The sequence below is a fragment of the Ambystoma mexicanum genome, chromosome 5q (assembly GCF_040938575.1).
Source record: "Ambystoma mexicanum isolate Mex_15411 chromosome 5q, UKY_AmexF1_1, whole genome shotgun sequence".
Lineage (NCBI taxonomy): Eukaryota > Metazoa > Chordata > Amphibia > Caudata > Ambystomatidae > Ambystoma > Ambystoma mexicanum.
Genome location: NC_090933.1, coordinates 886512436 through 886538922, shown reverse-complemented (window position 1 = coordinate 886538922; position 26487 = coordinate 886512436). Strand labels below are relative to the sequence as shown.

General features: G+C 47.1%; 1 protein-coding gene across 2 annotated transcripts in view; it reads left to right on the top strand.

Annotated features, from left to right (window-relative positions):
• Nucleotides 1–26487, top strand: part of INTS8 (integrator complex subunit 8) — a 2196017-nt gene that overhangs the window by 887122 nt on the left and 1282408 nt on the right. For both annotated transcript variants that reach the window (XM_069621379.1, XM_069621380.1), the window contains exon 10: nucleotides 20904–21004. In XM_069621379.1, the coding sequence (XP_069477480.1) occupies nucleotides 20904–21004 (101 nt within the window). The remainder of the gene's footprint in view (nucleotides 1–20903; nucleotides 21005–26487) is intronic.

The following is a 26487-nucleotide window of genomic DNA, read 5'->3' as shown; positions in this document are numbered from 1 at the left end:
GCATTTAAGATCTGGTGATTGTATGTTTTTGTCTGAACGCAGTTTGGATTGGCAAACTTCGCAAGGGGAGTTGGGGGGCTTAGTGAGAGAGGGGGAGGGCCAGCTGTCATGTGGCTGTGTTGACCTTGCTTTGGGTGTAATTAGGCTGCTGATGTGAGTGGGGTGTCTGACAGTGGAGCGGGTTCCTAATCTGGAATTTCTGAGCGTAGTAGGCATAGGGAGGACGAGAGTGCGCATCGGCAGAGTGCATGTTCTGAGTCTAGAGCGTCTGGTGGCGCAGTTGGGAGGGTGTACTGGTGTGTGCACTGAGTCCCGTGTTGTGTGAAGGGATCCCGACATGTTGATGGTGTGATCAGTAGGGAGCACTGCAATGGTATATGAAGATGGAGTGGCATGTGGATGGAAAAGGTATTAGTGGTAGGTTGGTGGATTGTGTCCAGGACTCAGTGGAAGGCGAAAAGTATGGAGAGGATAGAGAAGTGCGTAGCGTGCTGGCTAAGAAGAACTTTCAGCTTCATTGTGTGACAGACTATGAGGTAGGTGGTGAAAATAAAGGTGAGTGTGGTACGATCGATTGTGGTTGAGACAATTAAAGCCTTCAACTATGAAGGGATGACAGATGCAGTGGGAGTTGCACAATTAGGTGAGGGTAGTTAGCAGTACAGTTTTAAAATATCACAGAATGAATAACGAAATGCTGTACAATTTAGAAAATCACAGTTTGTGGCACAGTACAATTTTAGGTGCATGTGTAACAGTGCAGTGCACTATTAGCGTCTAGGAAGGTACACAAGGGTGTGCCATAGTCGTTGGGATAGACGCGGAAGGTCATACAGTAAGATAGTAGTAATCAGGATGGCTAGTACATTGATGGAGACTTAAGCGAGTGAGAGAGAGTTCAAGTGCATTTGCACTGTCTCAGGTGGTCAGCACTTTAGAGTTGGCGGAATGGTAGCGGACAGCGTGTGAGGTCGCATTAAGTTCCAGAGAGTCAATAGCAGGTGAAGTGCAGAGGAGAGCAAATCAGGATACAGTAAGACGGTAGGAGGCCCAGTGTGAGCTCAATAGGTAGTGATATTTTCAGGCAGTGAGTCTTACCAGTAGGTATAATGTGTGAAGAAACAGCGTTTCTGGCCACGACAGGCTCAGGACAGGAGCCTTTTGCAGTGCCTTCTGCGCGGGGCGGCTGTGCTTGCCGGTTTGTAGCAATTTGGTAAATGGCACTAGGAGGAACCAATCAGCTAGGAAGGCTGATGCTCATCAGGAAGTAGCTATTTTAGAAGATTTCTTTTTCGAACCCTTGCGGTTTGAATCAATATGCTGGACTGGTCGCTGATGTTGGCAGGAGGTCACTTCAGCGATCGCAGCTCAAGCAATAAATATAATTCTGCTGGCAGTTTAGTAGGATAAGGGTGAGGTATGTGAGACAGCTGCTGGGTATGCCTAGCCCACAGGCGTACCTCGATGATTAAATGTAGTCCATTGCAGGAGTCGCGTCGCTCCTGCGCACGCTGTGATGAGGAGCTTGTGCTCCACACGACAGCACGAATGAAAGAACAGGCTCAGCACAGGAGCCTTGTGCGGTGCCTTCTGCGCGGGTCTGCTGCGCCTGCCGGTTCGTAGCAATTGGTTAAATGGCGCTAGGAGGAACCAATCATCAGCTCATCAGGAAGTAGCAGCCTGGTGTGAAAAGGCGGCGGCCATCTTGGAAGATTTCTTTTTCGAACCCTCATGGCTTGAATAAATACGCTGAATTGGTCGCTGATGTTAGCAAGAGGTTACTTCATCGATCGCAGCTCAAGCAATAAATATAATGCTGCTGGCAGTTTAGTAGGATAAGGGTGAGGTATGTGAGACAGGTGCTTGCCTGGTACATGAGACAGCTTTATTGTGGGAGAAGCTGATTAAACATTCACTTCCTGCTGCGCAGCCATTGCAATTCTGGCCCCCAGGGGAAGTTTCCTTCTCCGATGCTTCCCGCTGTGCGCCCTCTGCAATTCAGGCTTCTGGAGGTGAAGACCCTCCCAGGACCGGCTACTTCTCGACAATCGACAGAAGTACCGGCGTCGTCTTTCTCCTCCGGTCTCTGCTTCTGCTGAAATGTGGACAGTTCACAACTCCTCCACCTACAACTACTGCTCTGTTCCTTTTTCTTTCTAATGGCCTGCTCCTGTGGGGGCTTTTTAAGCCTTGCAGTCTCCCACTGGTATGGGTCATTCCCATTAACAAGCTGCACTTTACAGTTTTGTTCCTCGTCATCCCACTTCTTCGTCTCAGTACCCTGGGAATTATGGGACTTAAAGTCCATAATGAAAAAATCTGTTTTTCAACTTCTTCTATTTTACAACAAGCCTTTAGAAGGTTGTGGCCTCAGGAGAAGTTGAACAAGGGGGTTTCCCATTCCTCCTGACCTGCTAACCCCCTGTGTGATCCTCCTGCAGAACACCACCCCCTGGGTCTGGATCAGAAAGCGTCTGCTTTTCCCTGGCCAGCAGGCCAGGTTTTCTGGGGGAATCATCTGTGATTCATCACACTTCCCTTTCATTGCTTTGATCTCATTCCAAACTTACATTTGTTTGCAGTACCCTGACTAATTCTATTATGATTATTTTGTCTTACAAGTTTAACTTGGAAAGTGTATTGAGAGTTGGTTCTGGTTTTCCATTATATGCTGTATATCTAGTGGGTAATTTGTTTTGGTATAATTTGTTACAACTGTACTACAAATATATTGTCGGTGCTCCAGATAAGATTTTGAGGTGAGAGTATTTTACTCCCTGTTTTTAAACTTTGAGAGTAAATGTGATTTTAAGAGAGTAAAAATGACTTTTCTCCCTTGAGTTAAATGTATGCAACATCCAGTCGACGCATGCACAAACTGTATGGAAATCATTACCGTACGGCAGCTTTCTGCATTGTGACAGAATACACCTTTCATTATTTCTCTAAGGTCTGGCATTTGATCTCTTCTGTATATATTTAAATGTTTAAATCACAAAAACCTTTCCAATTACATAGCAAAGCAAACATGAATTGTATTGTGTGTTTTGAGGTTAGATAGCAGAATTGTCATTTGATGTTTAACGAGTCCTCATTTTCTGGATTTATTGGTATGCCAATGTTATGATGCAACAGTGCAGAGAGGCAATGACTCATGCTAAATTCTACATCTAATCTAATGGTCAAATGGTTATTTATATAGCGCTTTTGGCCAAGTGCTGTACATAGAACATATTTATCACAATGATCACCAAACCAAAGTCGGTACTCCTTTATCGACTACGAAAGAATGAAAGGCTGAGTTGGACTTGCCAGGATTCGAGCCTGTAACCTACAGATAACTCAGAGTGCAGCAATGAGTGCTCAACCGGCTGAGCTATCTTATTGGCTAACATCCTGAAGAGGTCGGTTAACTGAGTATCGACTGACATATAATAATCTCTGTACCTAGATGTTGACCAACCATTTATGAAGCACTAAATGGAGTTAAATACCTATCTGGATTATCACAGGGACAGGTTTTGCTGAGTTTCTATTTCAATTACAAATGTAACTTTCCTTCGTTTGTTTTCGAACAGCTCTTGCACTTCCTGGAGAGTCAGGTTTTGGATGTTTTCATTGTCTTGAAGATTTGAGAGGCTAGAACACCTGTGATTGGCGTAATGACAGTCACTCACCCTTGAGCAAAGACTCTGCTGCCACTGACCATTTATAGTAATGTACCCCATTGACTGCAAGGTTGAATGGATGTAATCTAGACTGTGCATATTCATTTTTTAACACACTTATAATTAGAGTGTAAATTAAGTTATCAGTGTAAAAATGATCTGCCTCCGCATGAATATGCACACAGCACCAGAACTCTGAAAAATACAATTGTGCAGTACTGGTTTGCTTTCAATGGAAAAAAAGCATAATTTGTTACAAAATATTAATTCTCAATTGCAACTTAGTTTTCAATCTTATTAATTATACAATCCTAAAATTCTAGGAAATTATGCACAGTGCTTCTAAAGCTAAATGGAAAGAAACCATTCCTTTTATCACAGTGTGCAGGGTCTTTTTTTTAAAGGCTTCAGAGAAATACATTCTGTTTCAGAGGTGGCTTGCAATTACATCCATGTAGATAAAAATCAAAAGAAGCCTCCTAGTTTCTATCAAGTAACCTGACCTTTGCACTGCCCTCTGCTCTAAACCTGTGTGTAAATGTACCCAGCAAAATAATAAAGCTGGCGTATTTGCAAGATTTTCATGCTTAAAAAGGCCTAGTACCCACCTTACCTGGAAGCCTGCATATTGTCAAATATTCATCATAGGGTATGACTTCTTCTTCAAGAAATAAATACTAAATGCATAATGGGACCAAACCAACATTTATTACTTCTGTGTTAAAAAAATTCCATTCGCTTTTTATGAGATGTAAGCCTATGACTTTCACATACATGTGTCGGCTATTCTCAGTTGTACTTGGCAACCTGCTTAGTATAAATTTGATTGTCGTATGTCAACATTTCATTTTATTTTCAGATTGGAAATGGCATACACATTTACAGTTTCGTCTTTCACAATTCTTAAAACTAGGTCTTCAATGTCTTTTAAAAGGTTCTTTATTTTCTCCACTGTACCCTCTTGTATTGTACATTTCAAGTCTTGTCACATTTCGGCCGTTTTTTTGGCTATATACATTTTCCATAGCATGCTGTGTTTAAGTGCTGGGAGGAGTCAACGTTCTTATAAGATGAAAACGGTTTTTACTTTGATTTCCTGAGCAAAAGAAAATGAGTCCTTTTAATTTCATGGTTTTTGTTGCCCTAAACCATTAATCATCCTAATGTCACTTCAACAAAGGTTTTTTCACCGATATATATTTGCGATGCAAAAGTGACAGCATAATTTATTCCCATTGGAAAATGCAAAAATGTTTTCACTGTACTTTTGTTCTCGTCCATGAAAGTTCACCAAATTGGGAATGCAGCTGACCTGGCCAAATCCAAAAAGTCATGCAAAAGCTGGCTATTTGCCATGCATAAAACGATGGCAGAAAGGAACCTGTTTTTTTGCATGGGGTTATAGTTAGAGGCTGAGGAGTGCACTGTTTAGCCCAGAATACCTCGGATTTGTCTGCTTGAATTTGCAAGATTGTTGGCACAAATCGAGGCCTTAGGCTGATATAACACCCGGCGCACAAAATAAACAAAAATCAGATTAGCCAAACTTGACTTTCTTGTTTTAAGACAAAAAAGTGTTCATAGTTCCGAACATGTGCAGTACAGACAAATGGAATTAAAATATGTACAAAATGTACAAATAATATTGTGAGAAACCTGAGGGTATTCTGCCAGGTAGGCCCTGAGGTTACTCTATTCAGGTGGCCAGGGGAGGGCCAACGCTTTTGGATCCCTAACCCTGTGGGTGGACAAGCGAAGGAGGATCACCTGGGTAGGGGAGTCTGGGGTAGTAAATCAGAGAGGCACTCGGGCGCAACGTGGTATCCGATTAGAATTAGAGGGGGTGAGCAAGACATCCCAGATGCCTTTATAGGATATTCAGGTCCATCTCTCTTAAATAAGTAATATAAGTCCAATCATAATAGAATCACAAGGGTGGGGAAATACGGGAACCAGAGGGACCAGAATCTGTCAACTTAAGTCAAAGAACTTCTTATCCATATCAGTCCAACTATTACAAATCACCAATAAAGGAAGATGAAATGGGGAAAAGGGAATTGCCCTGGACACAACAATCAAGCTGGATGTTCCCCTCCTCCCCAGTAACCTTCGCCCTGCAAGAACCCTCATTGGTCTTGTCCCATCTACCCCTCCCGTTTCCAATAAACACTGAGACGAGGAAGATGCAACTAAGACCAATGAGGATTACCCATAGTAAAAGCATTGGGAAACAAGACTGGGCCTACTACTACTACAACCCACCACTAGGATGTCCCACTAATAGTCGGGCAAAGTCATGCACTTTATCCCAACTGTGCACACCTGACTCTGCTTGACTCTTCCCTACACTATAAAAGGTGGAGTTCTGCCAGAAGCAGCAAGCGAGCTGGGGGTGGGGTCCAGGCTAGAGAAGCCAACGAGCTGAGAGCAGTAGGAGCTGAAGCCTGGAGGAGAGCGGTATTCCGAGACGCTGGCCCAGTGTTTATGCAGGGCTGCAGCGTGCCTAGGAAGCCGTGCCTCCAAGTAGCTGGAGTGAGGCAGCCTGCTTCCTGCTAGCGACATTCGGCAAAGTTCTCGTTCCTTGGGACCTGTGCCTGTACCAAGGGTGTCTGAGGGGGAAGGTGGTGAGACCATGAACTCAACCCCGCATATCCAGAGGGAGACCGCCTATCAACGAGACGCTGCACAGTGAGTTTTGTGAAAGTCAGAGAGAGAAACTCTGGAGCGTTCATTTGACCGGAGCGGGAGAAAGGCACAGTTTGCAAAGCGGCACGGAAAGGAAAGAGAGAAAGCATAAGAAGTACAGAATGTGTAAGAAATAACAGAAAAAGGGAAAGCTGATAGAAGGAAAAGGAGCTACCTGCGCTGAAGGAAAGTGAAGCAAAGTAAAGGCATGTGACGTGTGCAAGAGGCACGAGACACAAGCAGACAGGTGCAAGTGCACTCTATAAACAAAGGTGTGCGAGAGGTACGATATAAAGACAAGGAACCAAAGGAAGGTACAAGTGGTTTACACTGTGAAGAAATGGGTACAAATGTGTCCAGGGAAATAAAGGAAACCAAAGACAGCAAGAAGGGGTGCAGGAAGCACACGATGGTGAAAGGTTCGAAGAAAGAAATGATGGTTGCAAGTGTGCACGATAAAGCAAAGGAAACAAAGGAGAGCAGGGAGCACCAGAAGGTAAGATTAAAAAGGAAGAGCAAGGAATAAGGAGAGGGGTTAAAGGTCATAGTGGTCATACTTGGGAGGAGCAAAGAGCCCGTCGTCCTCGAAGGTCTCTGATACTACCCCATGTAAGAACTCTACAGTGAAAGGAACATCCTGGAACCCTTAAGAGGATTTGCGGCAGAAACAAAAAATACATCCTGACCAAGAATAACTTTAAGAACTGTGCAGAAAAAGGTATATCCTTACTAGGAGAACTTTGTTGAAAGACGGAAGGGGCCTAAACTTGGGATAAGGAACCCTGAGAGGCCTAACAAGAGTTGTGCAAGAGACATTGTTGAAATGTGGAAAGAAAGGCCTACACTTGGAGAAGGTGACCCTGAGAGACCCAAGGATATTGTGAACTGTGTTGATTTGAAACTCCCTTCAACCTTTCTGAGGGTAGATCATCACTTCCTTGCTTCATGCCTGTAAGCGTATTACTTGCAGTGTGCTGGCCCACTTCTGGGATTGGGGCTTCACCAGGAACAGGCGTGACTTCAGTTCCTGGGGCATGATTTACCAAACCATGTGGTTGTCACTTGTGAGACGTTATTTAAGCCTTCGCCCCCATCTCGTCTGGACCGAATGACTAGGATTAGGGTGGGGTGTTCTGTCTAGAAAATAAAGGGGGTGGGGGGGTTGAGGATTAGATATAAAGTGACTTTAACGTGGTGGGGCTAGGTGAGAGTGGGGTGGTTTGTATGTCACGGACTGAGCCTAAGCTTCCTACCCTGACAGGAAGAAGGTGAGACTTAGCCAGGTGGAGCAGTTTCGACAGAAGCTGGCCAGGCATACATCATTGTCAGAATGGAACTCACTAACCAGACAGGAACTGGGTGGGGCTTAAGCAGGAAAAAGCATGGCTTGGCCAGCGACACATGTCACATTCTGAGATTGTTTTTGATCATGACACTTGCAGGAGAAATCTTTATTCCACAGAGCTGAGGGTGGCAAACTCTGTACACAGCGACGCCTATACAGAAAAATCAGTCCCTCTGTCAGAATTTAACAAGCTTTTATACTTTTCGTGTTCTTATAGATCCAATACAAAGTCAGTGAAAGGTTCTATTATCTCAAACATAACAAAACTAGGGTTCTGTGTGGGCCATTCAAACCTAGGTACTCCAGTATCGAATACACCGTGGACTGATGCATCTTGCAGCTCGGAAATGACATAATAGGCTGTGAAGCCCGTCCTTGCAAAATAGCAGAAGCACGGGGCATTACCAGTAAATGACCTCCTTAGGTTTCATAGTGTGTAAGCATTTTACATAAATGTGCTGACACGGTGAATGGAAACGCACAGTGAAAACAATTGTTTTCTTTTCGTTTTAGCATGCATCTGTTCAAAATGGATTCAATCTTAGTGTGGCCTTGTGCTTTTAACACAAGTCCTGAAGTGTACTCATTGTAACATAATTAAGATACTCTTTTTACCTACTTTCCTGATCTCCACTACTTTACATTCCCATTTTTAATTTCAGTGCTACGACCATTAAAAACATTTCTGTCACAATGTGCTCCTGGGGTACTGGGATCACCAGGGAGATTGTTCCATGCACACGCTGGCATGTTGAGGGATCATGGCCACCTGTCTGACAAAAGGTATTCCTTACACCCACTACAATTCATAGAAACATCAGTGAACTGTTCAGAGGCTCAGAGGACATTTGTAGCAACAACTTACATTCTGCCTCCAGGAAACGAGGGAAACGCAATACACACGTTACAAATTCTTTCTGGTATTTCCCTAAATGTTTGGCAATCGGAAGTTACATGTCTTTTCTGTGCACCTGTCTAAGGTTGGCACGCTTAAATAAAACCACGCGTTTTTGTTTCCAGCTTAATCCCACCTGTAAGTGATGTACCTACATAAATTAGCATGTTTTTTTATTACATTTTGATTCACCAAAGAAGCTTCTGGATATTCCCTTTTCTCAATTTAGAGATGGAAAATATATATGGGAAACAGGATTCCATTTGGCTGGCTTTAATCCAAATCTGGTTATATCCTGCTAGCCATTATGGTCAGTTTTAGTACTCAACACGACTATCGTAGTTCCTTCTGTTAAACACTCACTGTTTTATCGTCCATCTTCATGCGGCTAACGACGCTGTACCTCAGGTTAGTACAATAATGAGCATCTGTTCTTGTGTATACTAGATGAAGTGGAGCTTATTCTTGATGTGGGGATGGTATGTGTCTCAATTTTAACTTTGAGCAAGAACTACAACATTAAAAGGTGTTTTTGTTTTGTAAACAAGAACTTGTGTGCATAGAACTGTATATAAAATAGAGACAAACCGAGAGTAGTACATTCATCCATATCCATCAATTTATCTCAATTGGTAGGTTCCTGCCCAGCAACGTGAAGAATAGCCATTCATCCATTGCTCCCTCAAGTCCATCCTTGCTCTTTCTCTGCCACTTTCATTCCTTACTTTGCTCCCTCTTTCTATGGGTTCCTCCCTTCCTACTTGCTTTTCCTCCCTCCTGCCTAATCTTGCCATTCAAGGAATTCAGTACTTTATTGCACTGAAACTGTATTACTGCGGGGGCGCTCCAGAGCCGCGCAAAGATGGCTGCTCTTCTTTGAGCTCCCATGAGACCTGCCGCAAATCCAAACGTAACCCTTTGCATCAAGGTTGATTGCCCCGAATTACTGCTGCCGGGCCGAGTGCTGTTTGGGGCTGACTTCTGGGACAGTGCTGGGCTGGTGGGAGCGGTGGGGCCATTATCACAGTGGGCAAGTGGCGACACCGGCAGCATGGCCCAGACAGTTTATGGTAGCAGAGGGCTCTGCTGCGCTGAGTCTGTGACCGGGAACTGGGAAGCCTTTGCCCCAGCTGCTGAGGACACGCCGCGGTGAGCACTGCGGCCCGTCGTCCGAGGCACACAGGCTTGTGCAGCGGTGGGGACCATGACAGACGTCTGGGTGCTGCCGGAGTGGAGCATAAATTAGAGCCGTTGGAAGGTGTACATAAATGGCGACCGTGACTGTCATTGGCTCTAGCATGGTGTGCTGCGGCGTGGGACATCAGTCTAGATCGATCCTTGTTCGGGAGTGCTCCGGGACTCCTGCTGGGCTGCTGTGGGACGCCTGGGGGCAGACCCCCCACCCCCACCTACTACAGTTGGACACTCCCCGAGCCTACCCATGACTGACAGCGGGCTGGTGTTATGAGGTGCAGCGAGGAGAGCCCATTCCCAGTGAGGGAAGCTGGGCGAAGAGTGACTGTGATCCTGGAGGGTGCCCGCTGTGGGGTCGGCTTCAACAGAGGGACCGGTCATCCCCTTTCTGGTGCTGGCATAAAGGCTCTGTGGAATTATCAGGCGTACACCTAGCCGCTTGGGGATCTCTAGCCTCAGCACCAGGTTGATTGCAGTGGGGGAGGACTGGCCTGCAAACGTGGGCAGACTGCCTCGGAGTGGGCGGCAGTGTTCAAGGGAGTTGATGAGGCGGAGAGGGAACGCCTGCACTGCAGCTATGATGCTGTGAATATTTGTTCCTGGATGCAGGTAGCCAAGGCTTTGATTCGAGAATTACTTGGAGAGTCTGGTTTCTCCTCAGCCTTTGTGGTTGAAAGGGCCCATCGCATCCCTGGGCATGGGGGAGTGTGCTGGGGGCGCTGCCCATATCCATCCTCGATAGGCTTCTTAACTACCGCGATAGGCATCATGCATTGCGAAGTTCAAGAGAACTGTGTTCCCTCAGCTATCATGGTGACCAGATCCGCGTATTCCCGGATTTTTCAAATAAGGTGAATGCATCATGGAAAAACGTAATCGAAGTGAAGAAACGACTTGGAGAGAAGGGATTTAAATATGCCGTGCTGTGTTGTTCCCGACAGGCTTAAGCGTTGAGGACAATGGCAAGGCCCTATTCCTTCAGTCGCCTGAGTAGGCGAGCACTTCTTGGACAGCGCGGATGGTCGAGCAGGGCCGGCGAGGAGTAGAAGTAGCCAGGCGAGGCCTACGCCCAGAGCTCCTGACTGAAGTTCTGGTCTTGCAGCGGCACTATGTTTTGGTGGTGTTTTTCCAGATTGAGTGAGGAGGGATCAATACTCATGGTGTGCTTCTGTGGTTAAGGTTGGTGGGGTGGCAAAGCCTCGAGAGGCACCCATGCTCTAGCTTTTTGTTGTGCTGTGGGTAGGGGGGGTCATTATTGGCATGTCTGGGTTGTTTGTGCGGAGAGATGGACAGTTTTGTTGTTGGCCTCGTTGATGGGGGGGGGGTTCCCGTATTTGGCTTGGGTGGGGATGGATTAGTTCAGACTGCACACAGTCCTTGATCCACTATTTGCCTCAAGGTGGTCGCACAAGGTTTTTTCCCGATGAGAATTGGGTACAGTGGACGGGTCTCGCTTGGTCTGGGAGAGGGGGTGCAGGTGGCTTCACTGGGTTCCATGGGTGGTGGCCTATGATGAGAATTGGCTACGTCATGTCTGGGTGCTCTTATGTGGGTGTTCATCATATGCTACAGGGTTGGTATTTAAGGGGGTCACGTGCATGACGTGGAATGTTCGAGGCCTGAATCGCCCCTCGAAAGCACACAAGGTCCTATTTTACATGCAGTGGCACAAAATGGATATTGCCTTTCTTCAAGAGACGCATCTCTTGTAATCTGGGAAGTCTGCGTTCGCTAAATTTTGGGGATGCCAGAGGTACTTTTCATCGTAGTCTAGGTATTCCCAAAGGGTGGGTATTCTCATTAGGGGTGCACTGGGGTTTCGATGTACAGCGGTGGTGAGGGATACAGAGGGTAGAGCTCTGATCCTCCCGGGGCAGGCAGTCACCTTTCTGAACTACTATGGTCCCAATACCAACTCTCTTGATACTCCCGAATTCATTGAGGGACAACTTCGGAATCTCCCGTTGGGCACGGTGTGCTGGGAAGGGAACTTCAACGCCGTCATGAGAGATTCACTGGACGGATGGGGCAGGCAACAGGGGGGTGACCAAGTCTACCCAAAAATTACAACACATTTGTGCAAATGTTGGATTGATTGACATATGGAGGGAGCAACGTGGCTCGGAAAGAGGGCACTGTGAGAAACCTAGCAGTATTCTCCCACTTAGACCCAAAGAATCCTCTATCCGGATGGCCAGGGCACTGCCATCCTGTTTGGATCCGGACCCTGGGGGTGGACCAGTGCGGGAGGATCACCCGGGTAGGGGAGACAGGGGACATTCTCATCTGTATCCCCCTTTCACCTGTTATCCACTACCATTCAACCCCTCTGTCTTTTTGGGGTATTTTCAAACACACAACGCTCCCCCAACCCCATTTTTGCATAATACTGAGAAGAGGCAACCTAGAGGGGTGAGGATTACCAGTGAAAAACCCACTAAGACACAGAAGACAGACTACAACAATCAGACAGCAGGCTGTCCCCTTAATGAAGTCAATCAAGTTCAGACAGACCCAACCCTAGTCATACACTTGCTACCCATTAGCATCACACAGGTGTATAAAGGGGAAGCTGCTGGGCAATAAAGGTCACATGCAGTTGGGAGAGCAAGAGGGAGGCTGCAAGGCTGAGACCGGCAGAGGATCCCTCTTCAAATCCCAAACACCAAAAGAAAGCTGGGAAGATTGTAACTGAGAAACCAGGAGACTGGGAGCGGTCAGGTGACTCCAGAGGAGGACAGCGTGCAGCAAAGCTCGCCCAGTGAGAAGGAAGGGCTGCATCGTGTTACAGGAGCCTTGTCTCCTACGTGTTGGATTCAGGCAGCCAGGACCTTGCTGTGGAGGTCCGGGCAATTGCTTGTTCCTTTGGGACCAGTGCCAACCCCAAGGATGTGGAGGGGTAGGTGGTGAGACCCTGACCTCATCCCCACACGAAAGGACGGAGCCGCTGACCTTGCAATGCTGCATTGTGAGTCTGATCAAAAGACAGAGTGAGAGAGACTCGGGTGAGCAGGTGGGAAGCAGAGCGTGTGAGGGAAGGCACCAAGTAAAGTGGGCAAGTGGTCCGTACCCAAAAAGGAAGGTGAAGTTGATGACGAAATAAATGAAGTTGGTCCGAGCCCAGCAGTGGGAGACTAATTGAACATTGTGTTAAAGAGGATCTGAGCCCTCCTGGGGAGGATCTGGGGTGAACCGTGAATCACACAAGAAAGTGATACCTGAAAGATAAGAGCCAAAGTAACAGAGTGACCCTGTGTGAGTGAAAACTATATCAGAAATCTCTGTAAAATGAAAGCCAAGTCCCTGAAGTGAAGGGAAGTGATGAGAACACTGAAAAGCAAACGAAACTGAAAGCCAAAACAGGGAAATCACTAAGTAGAGGAAAAGTGAAACGAATCCCCCAGTATCCCAGATGCCCACTCGGACCCAGATGAGCAGGAGCTTGTACCGCGCTGCAGGCGCAGCATCCCACCCCTCAGCCTGAGTAGAAGGTAAGGCCCAGGGCTTTACTATATTGATCAGCACACTGTGCTGTCAGTCACATCTACTTGGAATGTGCAGTCCCCTTGCACAATATCAGCATCTGATATACCTTGCTTTTTCAAGGTGCACACCGCCGCTATTGAAAGGCACAAGATGATTTCAAATTCGCCGCCATTTAGAACCATGAGGATCCCGCATTCTAAGATGGCCGCCGTTCGTTCAATCTAACACGGAGACTACCTCCCTACATGCTATGCATGCTGTGTTGCTGATCATAACCACCAATCGGGCAACGCCGGCAGGCGAAGACGGCCTCTCCCACAAAGACCTCTCAACTAAGGCAAAATCATGTCAGTCTAGTGTGTAGTTCTTCCAGCTGAACTCGGCGTCCGTCCCCAACCCAGCCAGGTGTGGTATGGGAAAAAGGTGTTTTTGCGGGGATGGTGCATGTCACGAGAGGGGGGGGCCCTGAAAAGTATTCGCAGAGCCATTGCCCGGAAAGAAAAAAAATATGGAGCTCCTTCAAGAGAAGGGGAACTCCCCCACTGTTCAGGCTGACCTAGAGGCGAAAAGACAGGAAATCCGTTCTCTAATGGATGGGGAGGAGCGATATCTGGGAGACCCTATTGCAGCGGCTGGGTACGGGGAGGGAGATCGAGCAGAACTCTTGCATGGGCCGTTAGACAGGAGCGTCGCCTGGACCCCATACTGGAAGTGGAACCCACGGGGGGAGCCCACCAGGATGCGGTGGAGATTAATGAGCCATTCCGCCAATATTACGAGCAGTTGTATTCTGCTCATAGTACTGCAGGACACAGTGACATCGTCCAATATCTTGACAGGGTGGCCCTGGGCTGGCTTGAATCCGAGGTGGAAGTGCTCCTTAATGACCCCCCCATCCCCAAAGAAGAGTCATTTTGCAAGGTGATAAAGTCGCTTTCGAATGGTAAGGCCCCGGGTACGGACGGGATAACGGGTGAATTATACAAGGCCTTTCCAGATCTACTTATACCCCACCTATGTAAGATGTTTGAGGAAGCGGCGTCCTGGGGAGTACTTCCGGGAATCCAACCAGACTGCTCTAGTTACGGTGCTGCTCAAGCCTAATAAGGACCCAAAAAAATGCTCTTCTTACTGCCCTGTCACTGATGAACACGGACAATAACATTTTTGAAAAGTTACTCGCACCCGCGGACCGGCTTCTTCCCTACATGCCTGCTCCATCCTCCCGGATCAGGCGGGATTCATCCCGGGTATATCCACTCAGAATAACCTGCAAAGACTTTTTACTTTAATGCACAATGTGAACCCGGATGTCCCTATTGTGGTGGTGGCCTTGGGCGCGGAGAAGGCAATTGATTCAGATGAGTGGCCTTTCCTGTTTGAGGTCCTTCGCCACACGGGCATGGGCACCACGTTCCTTCTGTGAATCCGCCTTCTTTACTCAGCCCCTCGTACACTAATATACACAAACGGGATTCAATCCGCTCCCATTTACCCTACACGGGGCACTAGACAGGGGTGCCCTTTTTCCCCCTCTCTTGTTCGCCTTGCGATCGATACAGTGGCCTGTGCCCTGAGGGAGTTTCACTCCCACCGCGGGGTAAAAATCTGCTCACGTGTTTCCATTGTCTTCCTCTACGTGGATGACATGTTATATATAAAACGCCCTCGGAGCAACTTGCGACCCGTGATGGAGGATATCTCAACATTTGGTGCGTTGTCCAGTCTGCAAATAAACTGATCTAAATCTGAAGTCCTTCCACTCACGGCTGGGGTAGCGCCACAAGATGTGGGTGAGGCCTTTGCATGGTGTCCACAGGGAATCCGATATTTGGGTATAGGAGTGTCCACCTCCCCTACATCGTTGTTCGAGGAGAATTATGTTGCTGCCCTGAAACACCTGGAACATAGAGTAGACACATGGGTGCGGCTCCCTATCTCTCAGGCAGCCCGCATCCCTCTATCTAAAATGGTAATCCTACCAAAACTGTTATATATTTTTAATAATGTCCCGGTTTGGCCTCCTGCTTCCTTCTGGAGCCGCATAAAGTCCCTCATGTCTATGCTAATCTGGGCGGGAAGCGACCCCGCATTTCTTGTAGCCCATATGCCCATGGGGGGGTTGGAGGTCCCTACCTTGTTTCTTTATTATCTAGTTGCCCAGATACAATATTCAATCTGGTGGTGGTCCCCGACAAATGAATCCCCACACTCGCTTCTTGAGAGGTCGATCGCCCAGACTGATGATCTCAGAGGCTTCCTTTGGGCCACACGGGAGCGTCACCTAAGAGCGGAGGTCCAACCTTTGGAGATCACACTTAAAGCCTGGGATCAACTAGTAAAGTGGGCCGGCATAGGATCTTGGTATTCACCCATGATGGCTATATATAGGGTGCGAGGGATTCCTCTTACATATGAACAGGTCTTTATTCGTCATTTCCAGAATCTGCAAGTCCACTCCCTAGAAGACGTGACGCCGCAAGATAAATTTATAGCCTGAGAGGAACTTAAGGCCAGGGGTGACTGGACCATGATTACTCTGTTACTGTATTTTCGCCTCCGGGAGGTGCTGGAAAGCTAGGTGGCCCGACTTCCCACATGCTCCTGTGGTGTCCCCAATATTGGAGTAAGTGGTAGCACCGGTCTCTCCTAGAAAGGTGATCTTGCCCTTGTATAGCCTAGCCCGTATGCTGGGGGTCTCCTCCTTCATCCTCATGTTGGGTCAAATGGGAAGACTGTGTGGTACGCCCATTGTCCGAGGCTCAATGGGGTTATATACTGGCCCAGAACAAATCGATCTCCATCAACAATAGATTTCGTTTTGTCCATTTTACATTTCTCCACCAATTGTACTACTCTCCTCTTTCTCTCTCTCCATAAACTGTTCCCACTCAGACCTTTGAACTTTAAGAGATACCAACAGCCTTCGGCTGATTTTTTCCATGTGGCTTGGTCCTGCTCTTATATTCAAACATTTTGGGGGGCTGTTGCAGAAGTTATGGAACAGGTGGTAGTGGCTGCGATTCCCTTTACTCCGGAGACCAGGGTGCTGTCCTGGGTGGAACTGCAGGCACATAGTGATAGGCGCCTGGTTGGTATGGCCTCTGTAGTCGCAAGATCACTGGTGGCAAGCACCTGGGGGGCCGCTTCCACTCCTTCTTTACATCAATGGATGAACCTCATGGTGACGTGTGAGCGGAGGGAGACGCAATAAATCAAACTCTCCCTCTCCACATTAGACCCAAAGAATATTGGCAGGCCTTTAGAAGTTTCATGTATCGAGAACTGGACTGTAAGAGGGCTTCATTGTCCCCAGACAGCCGATAGCCAAGAGGCTATCGGCTGGATTCAATCCTTCCTCAACAACAGGTCCATGTGTCTTCTCTACCATAGCATCCGCTGACCCCATCACCTGTGGGGTCCCCCAGGGCTCATGCGTCTCCCCCACTCTGTGCAATGTGTTCACAAAGCCCATTTTTGATGATCTCTATGGTCTTGCTATCACCTACACCAATTATGTGTCATGATCTCTGCTTCCAAAAGATCAGGACCTGCCCGACTTCCTTGGAAGCAGACCCATAACCCCGGTTCCGAGTGCCAGCCAGTCCCAATTGGGACCTTTTGGACCCTGTCCTGGCGCCAGTGGCACCAGGCTCATAAAGATGCCCAGTCCCAGCGCTGGAAGCGCCAGGCTCATAATGCTTGGGTGGACTTACCTGCAGCAGACCATGCTGCTTACTTACCTGCCAGTTGAACCCCTGATCCTCTTCTGTTTGGGACTACTTTTCCTGTTGGGTGGGGCAGGAGCCACTCCCTAGGTTCAGAACACTGGAACTCTTCTGGAAAGCAGGAACTCTTTTCTTACCTAGGCGTGGCTGTGGAAGGAGACACCTAAGCACTACAGGAGGCTATTTAAACCACACCCGATGGATGAATCTTGCTTTGTGTTTTTCTGCATTCTCTGCAGCAGAACGCTCATCGTGTCTTCTGCTTCTGATCCTGGGCCTAAGGGAACAAAGGCTTACCATCCTGGAATCCAGTCTTTAGCAGCACCTGTAAAGACAAAGAAAGAACAGGTTAGCACTACGGTCTTCAGTGGCAGCGCATCTCTTACCTGGTCCATCGGCTGTCACCAACGCCTCGTGCTGCATTCCGGCATCTGAAAGACAAAAGCTTACCAGCTCTTCGCACACTCCGGAGGCCTTCGGCGCTGCATCCCGCATCTGAAAGACAAAAGAAGGTGCGTTTAAAAACATTGGGCAACTTTATTACTCACGTGCCATTACTCCTTCCCACGCCGAATCCAGTGGGTATTCCAGTACCCTTCAGCTTCTCTAAAGCTCCGAACTTGTACCTGCAAGATAAAAGGGACAGTGCGCATCGTGAAGCAGGCTACAAGCGCTTACTTACGTGCTTCCAGGCGCTTCTATTCCTCACGCGGGTTCGATCCTCAACTCTCATCAGCCCGCCATCCGCCATCGCCGGAACCCTGCAAAACAAGAGATATCATTACAAAAGACTTTTAAGACATTTGAAGTGCCCAGAACTTACCGTTCGTGCAGTTAACGATGGACAGCAGTCCTCTGAGGTCAAGCAGCCTGCACCCTTATCCAGTGAAGAAACTGGTTACGGCACCCTGCCCCGAGGCAGATGGAGAGCTCGGCGTTCACTTACCTAAGGTGAGGGCGTTAACCTTTGGGGTTCTACAGGAGAAGAGAAAGGGAAGAGGAGAGAGGCACCCAATAACCCCAGTTCATTAATCCCATATTTTCTATCTGCAGACATCTTACTCTTCGAGTCAGACATACAGTGCACAGAGGTCCAGCCCAAAGAGGCAACCGTGTGTTACACATCACCTTTGAAGATACGGCATTCACCCAGTCAAGACCGGCGCCTCTGCGGGAATCAGGTGAGCGTTACATTATGCTGATGATAGCCAGATCCTCATCCCGCTGACGGGAGATTACGACAAGGATTTGGCCTTGTTAAACAAAGTGTACCTCATCCAGGCATGGATGGCCTCTAATAATCTATGCCTGAATGATAAGACAGAGCTCATTATCTTGGGCACCACCCTCAACTTAAACTTGATCACAAATACTCAAGCTTCCTCATAGACGGTAACCCGATTAATGTAGCCAAGGTAGTTAAAACGCTAGGATTTTATCTTGACGCCACCCTTTCCTTCCACAAACAGGTCAGTTCCATGGCCTTGTCCACAGCCTACACCTGTAAATTAATTGAGCAGCTAAACCCTTCCTCTCGGCCCATAGTTGCATCACTCTAGCTAGAGCCCTAATCCTATCCAAACTGGATTATTGTAATGCTTTATATGTTGGAGCCAACAAATATATTACAAACAAAATCCAAATCTTGCAAAATAATGCTCTCAGAGCAGCTTTGAGCATCTCCAAAAATGAACATATCTTCAACACCAGGAGAGCCAACAACTGGCTCACCACTACTGGCAAAATCATGCTCAAGGTAGCCTCACTTACGCATAAATGCCTCAATAATGCAGCCCCATGCTACCGTGTAGACAGATTTAAGAGATGCACCCCCAACCGATCGACCAGAACAGCAAACTCCAACCTGCTCACAGTGCCCAGATTTAAATGATCTAAAACTGGAGGGGAATAGCTTCCAGTTGAAAGCGGCCCAACATTGGAACTCCCTGCCACCCACCTTATGGACAGCCCAAACCTACCCTCACTTTAGGCGCAATTATATCCACTGGATAAAGGAAAATGACTGGTAACCACCCGATCCACGCCTATTTATGTACATTTTGTAAATTGTTAATGCATCCGCCGTGTACTTGTACCTGCATTAACTTTGTATATACTTGTAAATTTTGTACAGCAATGCAACCAAGCTGAGAATATCCTTGTTGCTCATGCGCCCTGATACCCTTGGGTCTGGCACGCACTATAAATGAATAAAACAAAACAAACAAGAAGGCTTGTTTGAAACAGAACTGAATGTGAAGTAAAAGGAATTGACCTTAAGAAATACAAGTACCAGAATGCAGCAGTGTTGGAGTGGTCATGTTTGGGATTAAAGCAAAGCCATATAGTTTTGAATGTCTCCGGCAGTAAAGCAAAGTGAATCTGGAAGTAAACACCCTTGAACTGTGGTCACTTGTGTCTGTCTTACTGTTGATACCATGCCTTTCTTACAGTACACATTTAGGTAGTCGGTACATGGAACAGCTTCCAGGCTGGACTTGGTTTTGATGTTTGTGGATAGCTCGTGCTGGGTACAGGGGTGTAAGATTTTGGCACACACCTTGTCGGATCACGCTCTGGTTGTGGTGGACCTCTTAATCTCTGGGAAGTGGTAGGAGCTGGAACTTTAAGAACAAGAGTCTGAGAGACGCAGTGTTTAGGGCTGATTTACTATCGCAGTGGTGCATCTGAGGGGTCTGATCACTCTTCCTGCTGAGTACGAAATTGAAAGGACTAGTCAGGCCCAGACTAGTCCTTTCTCTAACCCCTACTGTGCGCCCCCTTCCGTTATGATTTCTATGTTTCTTATTGTATCGTCCAGTGAGAGCTTAGAGGCCCATGGGTGTAAAGAGCAATACAAAAAGTGAATAGATGGATAGATAGATGGGTATAATTCCTGTCTTTCTGTTTATTTTTTCACTCCTTGGCTGTTATGTTTGTTGGTGTGCGGGATGGGAGGTTGGAGGTGGTATTGTCGTCTTAATGTGTATTTGTGTAGGTTGTCTAGTCTCTGCTTCAAAATTCAATAAAACATTTTTTTTAAAAAGGTATTACTGTAATTCAGATTTTGGTGCAATCCAAGAGCAGACATTTATGAAGATCCTGTGAATAATAAGATCTGCTGCATAGCAATGAACCAGAGAAACATGTGGGGTTCAGCTGCATCTGTGGAAATTTGGTCAAGACCAATCTTGAGCTGATGCATTGCTTACCAGATTAAATGAGCAGGGACATGCCCAAAGCAAATTGTAAAAAATCTAGTTGAAAGAAACTGTGATTGGGGGAAAAAGGGAACCCAGATCCTGATGCTGCAACCCCGTTTTCATAGTAAACTTACTTGGGGGTGGGAGAATAGCTTAATGTTGCCCAACCTAATGCTATGCAAGCTCATAATTACGTTTGGTGTTTATCCATGTGTATTTCTATAGCTTAATAGAATGTGACCCCACACCATGCACTCCACAGGGACTCTGGCACTACAAGTTAATCATTGTCAATTTCTTACTATTGTGCTCTGTATACGAGGCCTCGTGTACGATACCAATTCTGCACCAGCTGAGTCAGAAACGCCAGCACTCTCAATGTTACCCTATAACCAAGTATATTTAGCACTTGTACTGTGACTTATAAATAGATGCTGTGCATATGTTGATTCTTTTATATACTTGATGTTTATTTTATTAATGTCTACCATAATTTCCTTATTTTCATGTAATATGGGAATTATTGACAATTTGCGAACTTGCATGGCAATGCTTATTTTTTAATTAAACAATATTATAAAAGGAAAACCCAGATTCTTTACTGATAAACAAGATCAAGTCTATTGAAGTGAGGCCATTTATTAAAGTCGTGAGAGAAGAATTTTGTTTAAGTATCTGATGTAATGCTTGTTTCTTTAGCCAATAGCAAAGATTTTCCTTGAAGATAATCAAACAAACCATTTACCTGACGAGTTCCGGAAGTCAGTGCTGAGAGAACTCTTCCAGAAAGCTCAACACGGGTAAGAAACTCTGTGGTTAATGTCGAATGGTGAAAAATATCACATTCACAAGTCGAGGATCAGTAAAAATGGTGCATTATATGTCGTGCATGTTAAATTTAAGTTGCCTAGTTGAGTCATGTCCTTCAAATTAATAGACCAGTAGAGATTCAGGACACATTGAAAACTTGTGCTCACATTTCTGAATGAGTATTTGCCTCAAATAGGTGAGCTTCGTCTCTGTGAAATTATATTCTTAGAGTTTGAGCACGGTGACTCTCTAAAAATATCAGTCACTTGGTTGGTTTTTTGTAGATCCTTTCCTTTCCCTTTCTTGGAGTCCATGGAGAAGATTCTCAAACTTAAGAGCAGAAGTCAAAAAGCGTAGAGGATGCCCTATAACTCGGAACAAGTGGCTGCAATCCGTGTGTAGCCTATTCTGAGTGACGGCTGCCACCAGCCCACTCCACAATGCTTTTTTCACAGTGATGGAATGGACGTTGGACCTACATGGGGTGCTTTAAAAGCCCCACTGCCCTGGCAGACATATGGGTTTGTAGGGCAGCACACCACAAACGGGGCTGCAGCGATAAAGGAACATAGTTTCTTCTTTCCCAGAAAGTATAAAATACCATCAAAGCTAGCAAAACATTTAGGGCACATTCCAAGTTAGGGAGCAAGAACCCCACAAATGGCATGCTCCCTTAACACTTAACAATTTAGTTTTTGTTTGATTTGTGGTTGAGGCTTTCATATGATTCAGGAACCTATTCCATCTTTCCTTTTTCTCTTGCTGTATACTGTATTGATCCTTGCTCTCAGTCCCATATGTTTTCCGTAGTGCAGCTTATCCTCCCTCCTTGAGTTTACTCTTTATTTGCACCCCTTTTTTGAGGAACATTCTTCTCTGTAAAAGTCACTCAATATGTCATTGTAACTAATTTTGCTGTCTTAAACAATTCTTAAAAATAAAGTAAAAGGGTGTCCTTCGTACTTCTCTACTTTGATTTATTAAACAATCAGTTATATTGGATAATGTGCAATTAAGAGAATGTGAAAAAGAGAACAAATCTACACAAAGACTAAACCTCTCTGGGCGCCAAACACCAAAAATTAATGCACATACAGGTTGTATGGATTAAAAGTAAATCCTTTTTACAGATCTATTTCTTCTTGATCTTGCCAATGCGTGCGGAACGCTGCTTTGATATAGATGGGGTTCGAGGTGCTGCTTACTGGAGCGTAATTTCTGATGTTTGTTAATCTGCTTAGAATCACATGCTGTGCATAGTCCGACATCCAGTGGTCACTGCGGAGTATTGCATTTTGTTTTTCTTAGTCGAAAAGGGGACGTCGACAAGGCGTGTCTGTAACACTATCCCTATAGTGACGTGCAGTGTACCCACAATCCCTCATGTGTCGAGGTCCCTCAGATTGTTTTTTTTCCGCCCAGATATTGGTTGCCTTTACGCGGAGCTCCTCGAGAGACATTGCAAAAACATTTATTCGACCTCTGGTCGTTATTAACTTTAGATCCCTCCTTTGGCGTCGTAGCTGCAAAGCCGTTTCACCGCCGATCAAGATCTTCGACGGCGGTGCCTTCGACGGAGGAGGCTGTTCGGCGTTCGCCGAACACGTGGCCTGGCCTCGCCGGCCAAATACAGTAGGGAGAGTGAGGTCGTGGGACATTTATTGTTTCTTTTTGAGAATGCCTTTCCCTTTCCCCTCCCTTTCCTTTGGGGTTGTTATCACATGCAGTCGTTTCCTCCGCTATGGAGAGGACACCCTTTAGGTTTTGCCCGCGTTGTAAGGGCAAGTTTACCTGGAAAGACAAGCATAAACGGTGTAACCGTTCCTTGCCCCTCGACCACAAAGAAGACGGCTGTGTGGCCTGTCAGCTTCTTAAGCCTAAGACTTTAAGGGACCGCAGGGTCAAGAGGTGGGCAGCCTACGCCATGTCTAGGTCTGATTCCTCACCTGCCGCCACCGAAAGTGACGAGGAATGTGATAACCTGATGTCCGTTTCGGAAGTCGTAGACCTCTCTAAGGAGCGTTCACCCTCCTCCTCGTCGTCTGTCCCCGGTCCCGACAAGCTCGGTTCACGCCCTGCTTATGGGGATGAACACCCCGGAGACACTGACGCACACAAAAAACACTCCAATAAACGCACGACCCACGGCTCTTCCTCGTCGAAGACGAAGAGAGCATTAGCGCCATCGGAGACGCAGGTCCTACCGGCGGCCTCCTCAGACCGTAAGAGTCTTAAGCCCCCCTTGCAACCGCTAACGCGACTAGCGACTGGGCTACCACCAGATAAGGGCGCTATCACTAAACTGCCAGACAACGCGCACCGTCAGAGAGCGCCCGTCGGCGTAGAGCAAGCGACGCCTGTAACGTCGACGCCAGAGGTACCCTCGACAGACAGTTTAGTTGTTGAGAGCCTGGCACGGGTTGTTTCCACCGATAGCCAGAGACGGATGGCAAAAGAAGCGTCGATCACCGCTCACAAGGCCCGGGAGACGCCGAAAAGGTCAGAAGGAAGGCAGGAACTGCCCCCTCTGTCGAGAGGGACTCCTAGCCTACCAGAAGGCTTTTCAGAAGGTGATGGGAATCTTTCTTCGACGTTATGGGATAGGTCGAAGTGTTTTCAAACTGAAGGCCCTCCCTTTTCCCCCCTTGACCGCTCTGGGGGTACCACAAGAAACCCTAGAGAGACTCCAGTTTTGTTTGGACAAAATGGAGAGGTTTATGGAGGCTCAGAACCTTCCAACACCCAAGAGATCAAGAGAGGGACCTCAGGAGGATCCCAGGGCCAAGTAACCTAGGCTGTTTAATCCCTTCCAAGAGGATGTAGATTTATATGACCTCACTGAAGAGGACCCCCACTTTCAGGAGGATGACGAATTCTTAGGCAACGAAGGGGAACAAAACCTAGAGGAGGAAGGTTTTGAAGATAACCCAAATATGGGTTGTGGGGGCTTCGGATAAGACCCAGAAGAAGGCGCTTCACAGCCCTGGCAGTCCCCATCCGCGTTTTCAGACCCTGACGCCCTAAACCTGTCCCGCCCACCCAAGGACTCACCTATTAGGAATACGTCACCTATAGACGATCAACCTACCTTTAATGCACTACTACGCAAGGCAGCAGCGCATTTCGAAATCGAGACTGGGGAAATTTCTCCTGACATAGACTTTGTAGAAAAGATCATCAAGGAGAAACCCCCTGTCAGCCAAACCATTCCCCCTCCTTGCCTCAGTAAAGAGACAAATTATTCCTTTGCTATCTACACCCGTGTTGGTCAGAGGGGTCAACCCGAGGATAGAAAAATGATTTAGTCCCTCCCCATCAGACCCGTTATACGTCAGGGGCCACTCTGTACCAGACTCCTTAGTGGTGACAAATACAAGGAAAAGAGCTGGGGTCCCGCTGTCAACCAGCAAGGCACCACCAGATAGAGGGTAAAAAAATGGTATGCCCTGGGAAAGAGGATTACAGCCTCGGCTGCCTTTTCCGCAAGAATTGCCAACAACAACTCTTTGCTGGCAAGTTACGCAGATGCACAATGGGGCAAACTATTTAAGGACATCGAGGAGGTACCGGAAACCCTACGTTCTCGGCTTCTGCCCATGGTTACTGAAGGGACTTTAGTCAACCAAAGCGTCATTAAAAATACTCTGGATGCTGCAGAAACGGCTGGCCGTTCCCTAGTCCAAGAAATCCTCCTCAGACGCCATGTATGGCTACGTAATTCAGGTTTTAAACCTGAAACACAGGCATCTCTAATTAACAAACCTATAGAAGATGCCAACCTCTTTGGGAAGGCAGTGGATGAGGCACTAGAGACCGCAAAGAAGGATTTTGACACCATCAAAACCCTAGACCAAATTTCAAGGCCTCCCAACAAACGTGGTTATGGCAACAGAAGCTTTTTTCGAGGTCAACGCCAGCAGCAGCAGCAACAGCAGCGGCAATACTCTGCAAGTAACTGGTCCTCTAACCAAGGCACCAGTGGACAATACAAACAAAGAGGACAACTTTGTGGCAAAGGAAGAGGTCGGGGTCCCACCCCTAGAGGTTCCTTAGCCACCAACACCAAATGACTTGAAGATTCGGGTCCCCTCCCATGCATCGCCGGTCGGGGGCCGGTTAACATCCTTTCTTCCAGCATGGGAGGGTATAACATCAGACCGCTGGGTACTATCAACCATACCCGCGGTTACTGTATAGAATTCAACAGTTCCCCTACGTACAGACCCCCCAAGGGGACGATGAATGTCACCAGAACACCTCGCCGTCCTTCTTCAAGAAGTGGACCAACTACTAGAAAAAGGAGCTAGAGGTTGTGCCTCTATCTCAGGTAATGGAAGGTATTTATTCAGTGTACTTCCTTGTACCCAAAAAGGACTTAACCATGCGCCCTGTACTAGATCTGCGCCCAGCAAACAAATTTGTCAAACATCAAAAGTTTTGTATGGTGACTTGACAGGAGGTGATCCCCCTGCTTTCACAGGGAGATTACATGACAACACTGGGCATGAAAGATGCATACTTTCATATTTTAATGTTGCCAGCGCACTGAAAATAGCTCAAGTTCATGATAGAGGGCAAACACTACCAGTTCAGAGTGCTACCCTTCAGCATAGCATCAGCGCCGAGAGTATTCACAAAGGCAGTGGCCCAGCTGCGCAGGTTGTCCATCCCAGTATACCCTTACCTCGACGATTGGCTCATAACAGGGGATTCTTACGAAACCTGCTTCTCAAATACCCAAAAGAATGTAGACCTTTTGTTTCAACTGGGCTTCTCCATCAACGAGAAGAAGTCCAGCTAAGACCCCAGCCAGATCAAACCATTCCTAAGGCCTCTAATTCGAACAAAGGACGGCCTCGTCTTCCCCCTCCAACTAGAGGGTCCAAAACATACTGTTTCAGATCGCTCAATATGAGGCCGGTCGAGAGGTGACGGTACGCAAAGCAATGCGCTTATTAGGAATGATGGTGTCATGTATTTATTTGGTACCTCACGCGCGCCTGCGCATGCGCCCAATGCAAGAGTGGCTCAACAGCCAGTGGTGTCAGGCCAGCGGACAATGGGACGATCTAGTGGCGGTCTCGCAAGCCTTGGTTCTCTTGCTACGGTGGTGGTCGAATGAAAACCTGGTAATAGGGAAACCCTTCGCAACCCCCGCAGTGGAAGCCACTCTAACCACAGATGCATCCCTCACAGGATGGGGGGGGGGGCTCACCTATCCCATCAGACTGCTCACGGCGTTTGGACTCCGAGCATAGCATCCAAGCACATAAACTTACTGGAGCTACTAGCGGTGTTCAAGGCACTGAAAGCCTTCCAGGCACACCTCCAAGGGAAGACAGTGATGGTCCTCACAGACAGCACCACAGTCATGTACTACCTCAACAAGCAAGGGGGCACTCACTCTCCAGGACTGTCCAAGCTGTCCCAGAACATCTGGAAGTGGGCTCTCAGACACATGTTCCTATTGTCA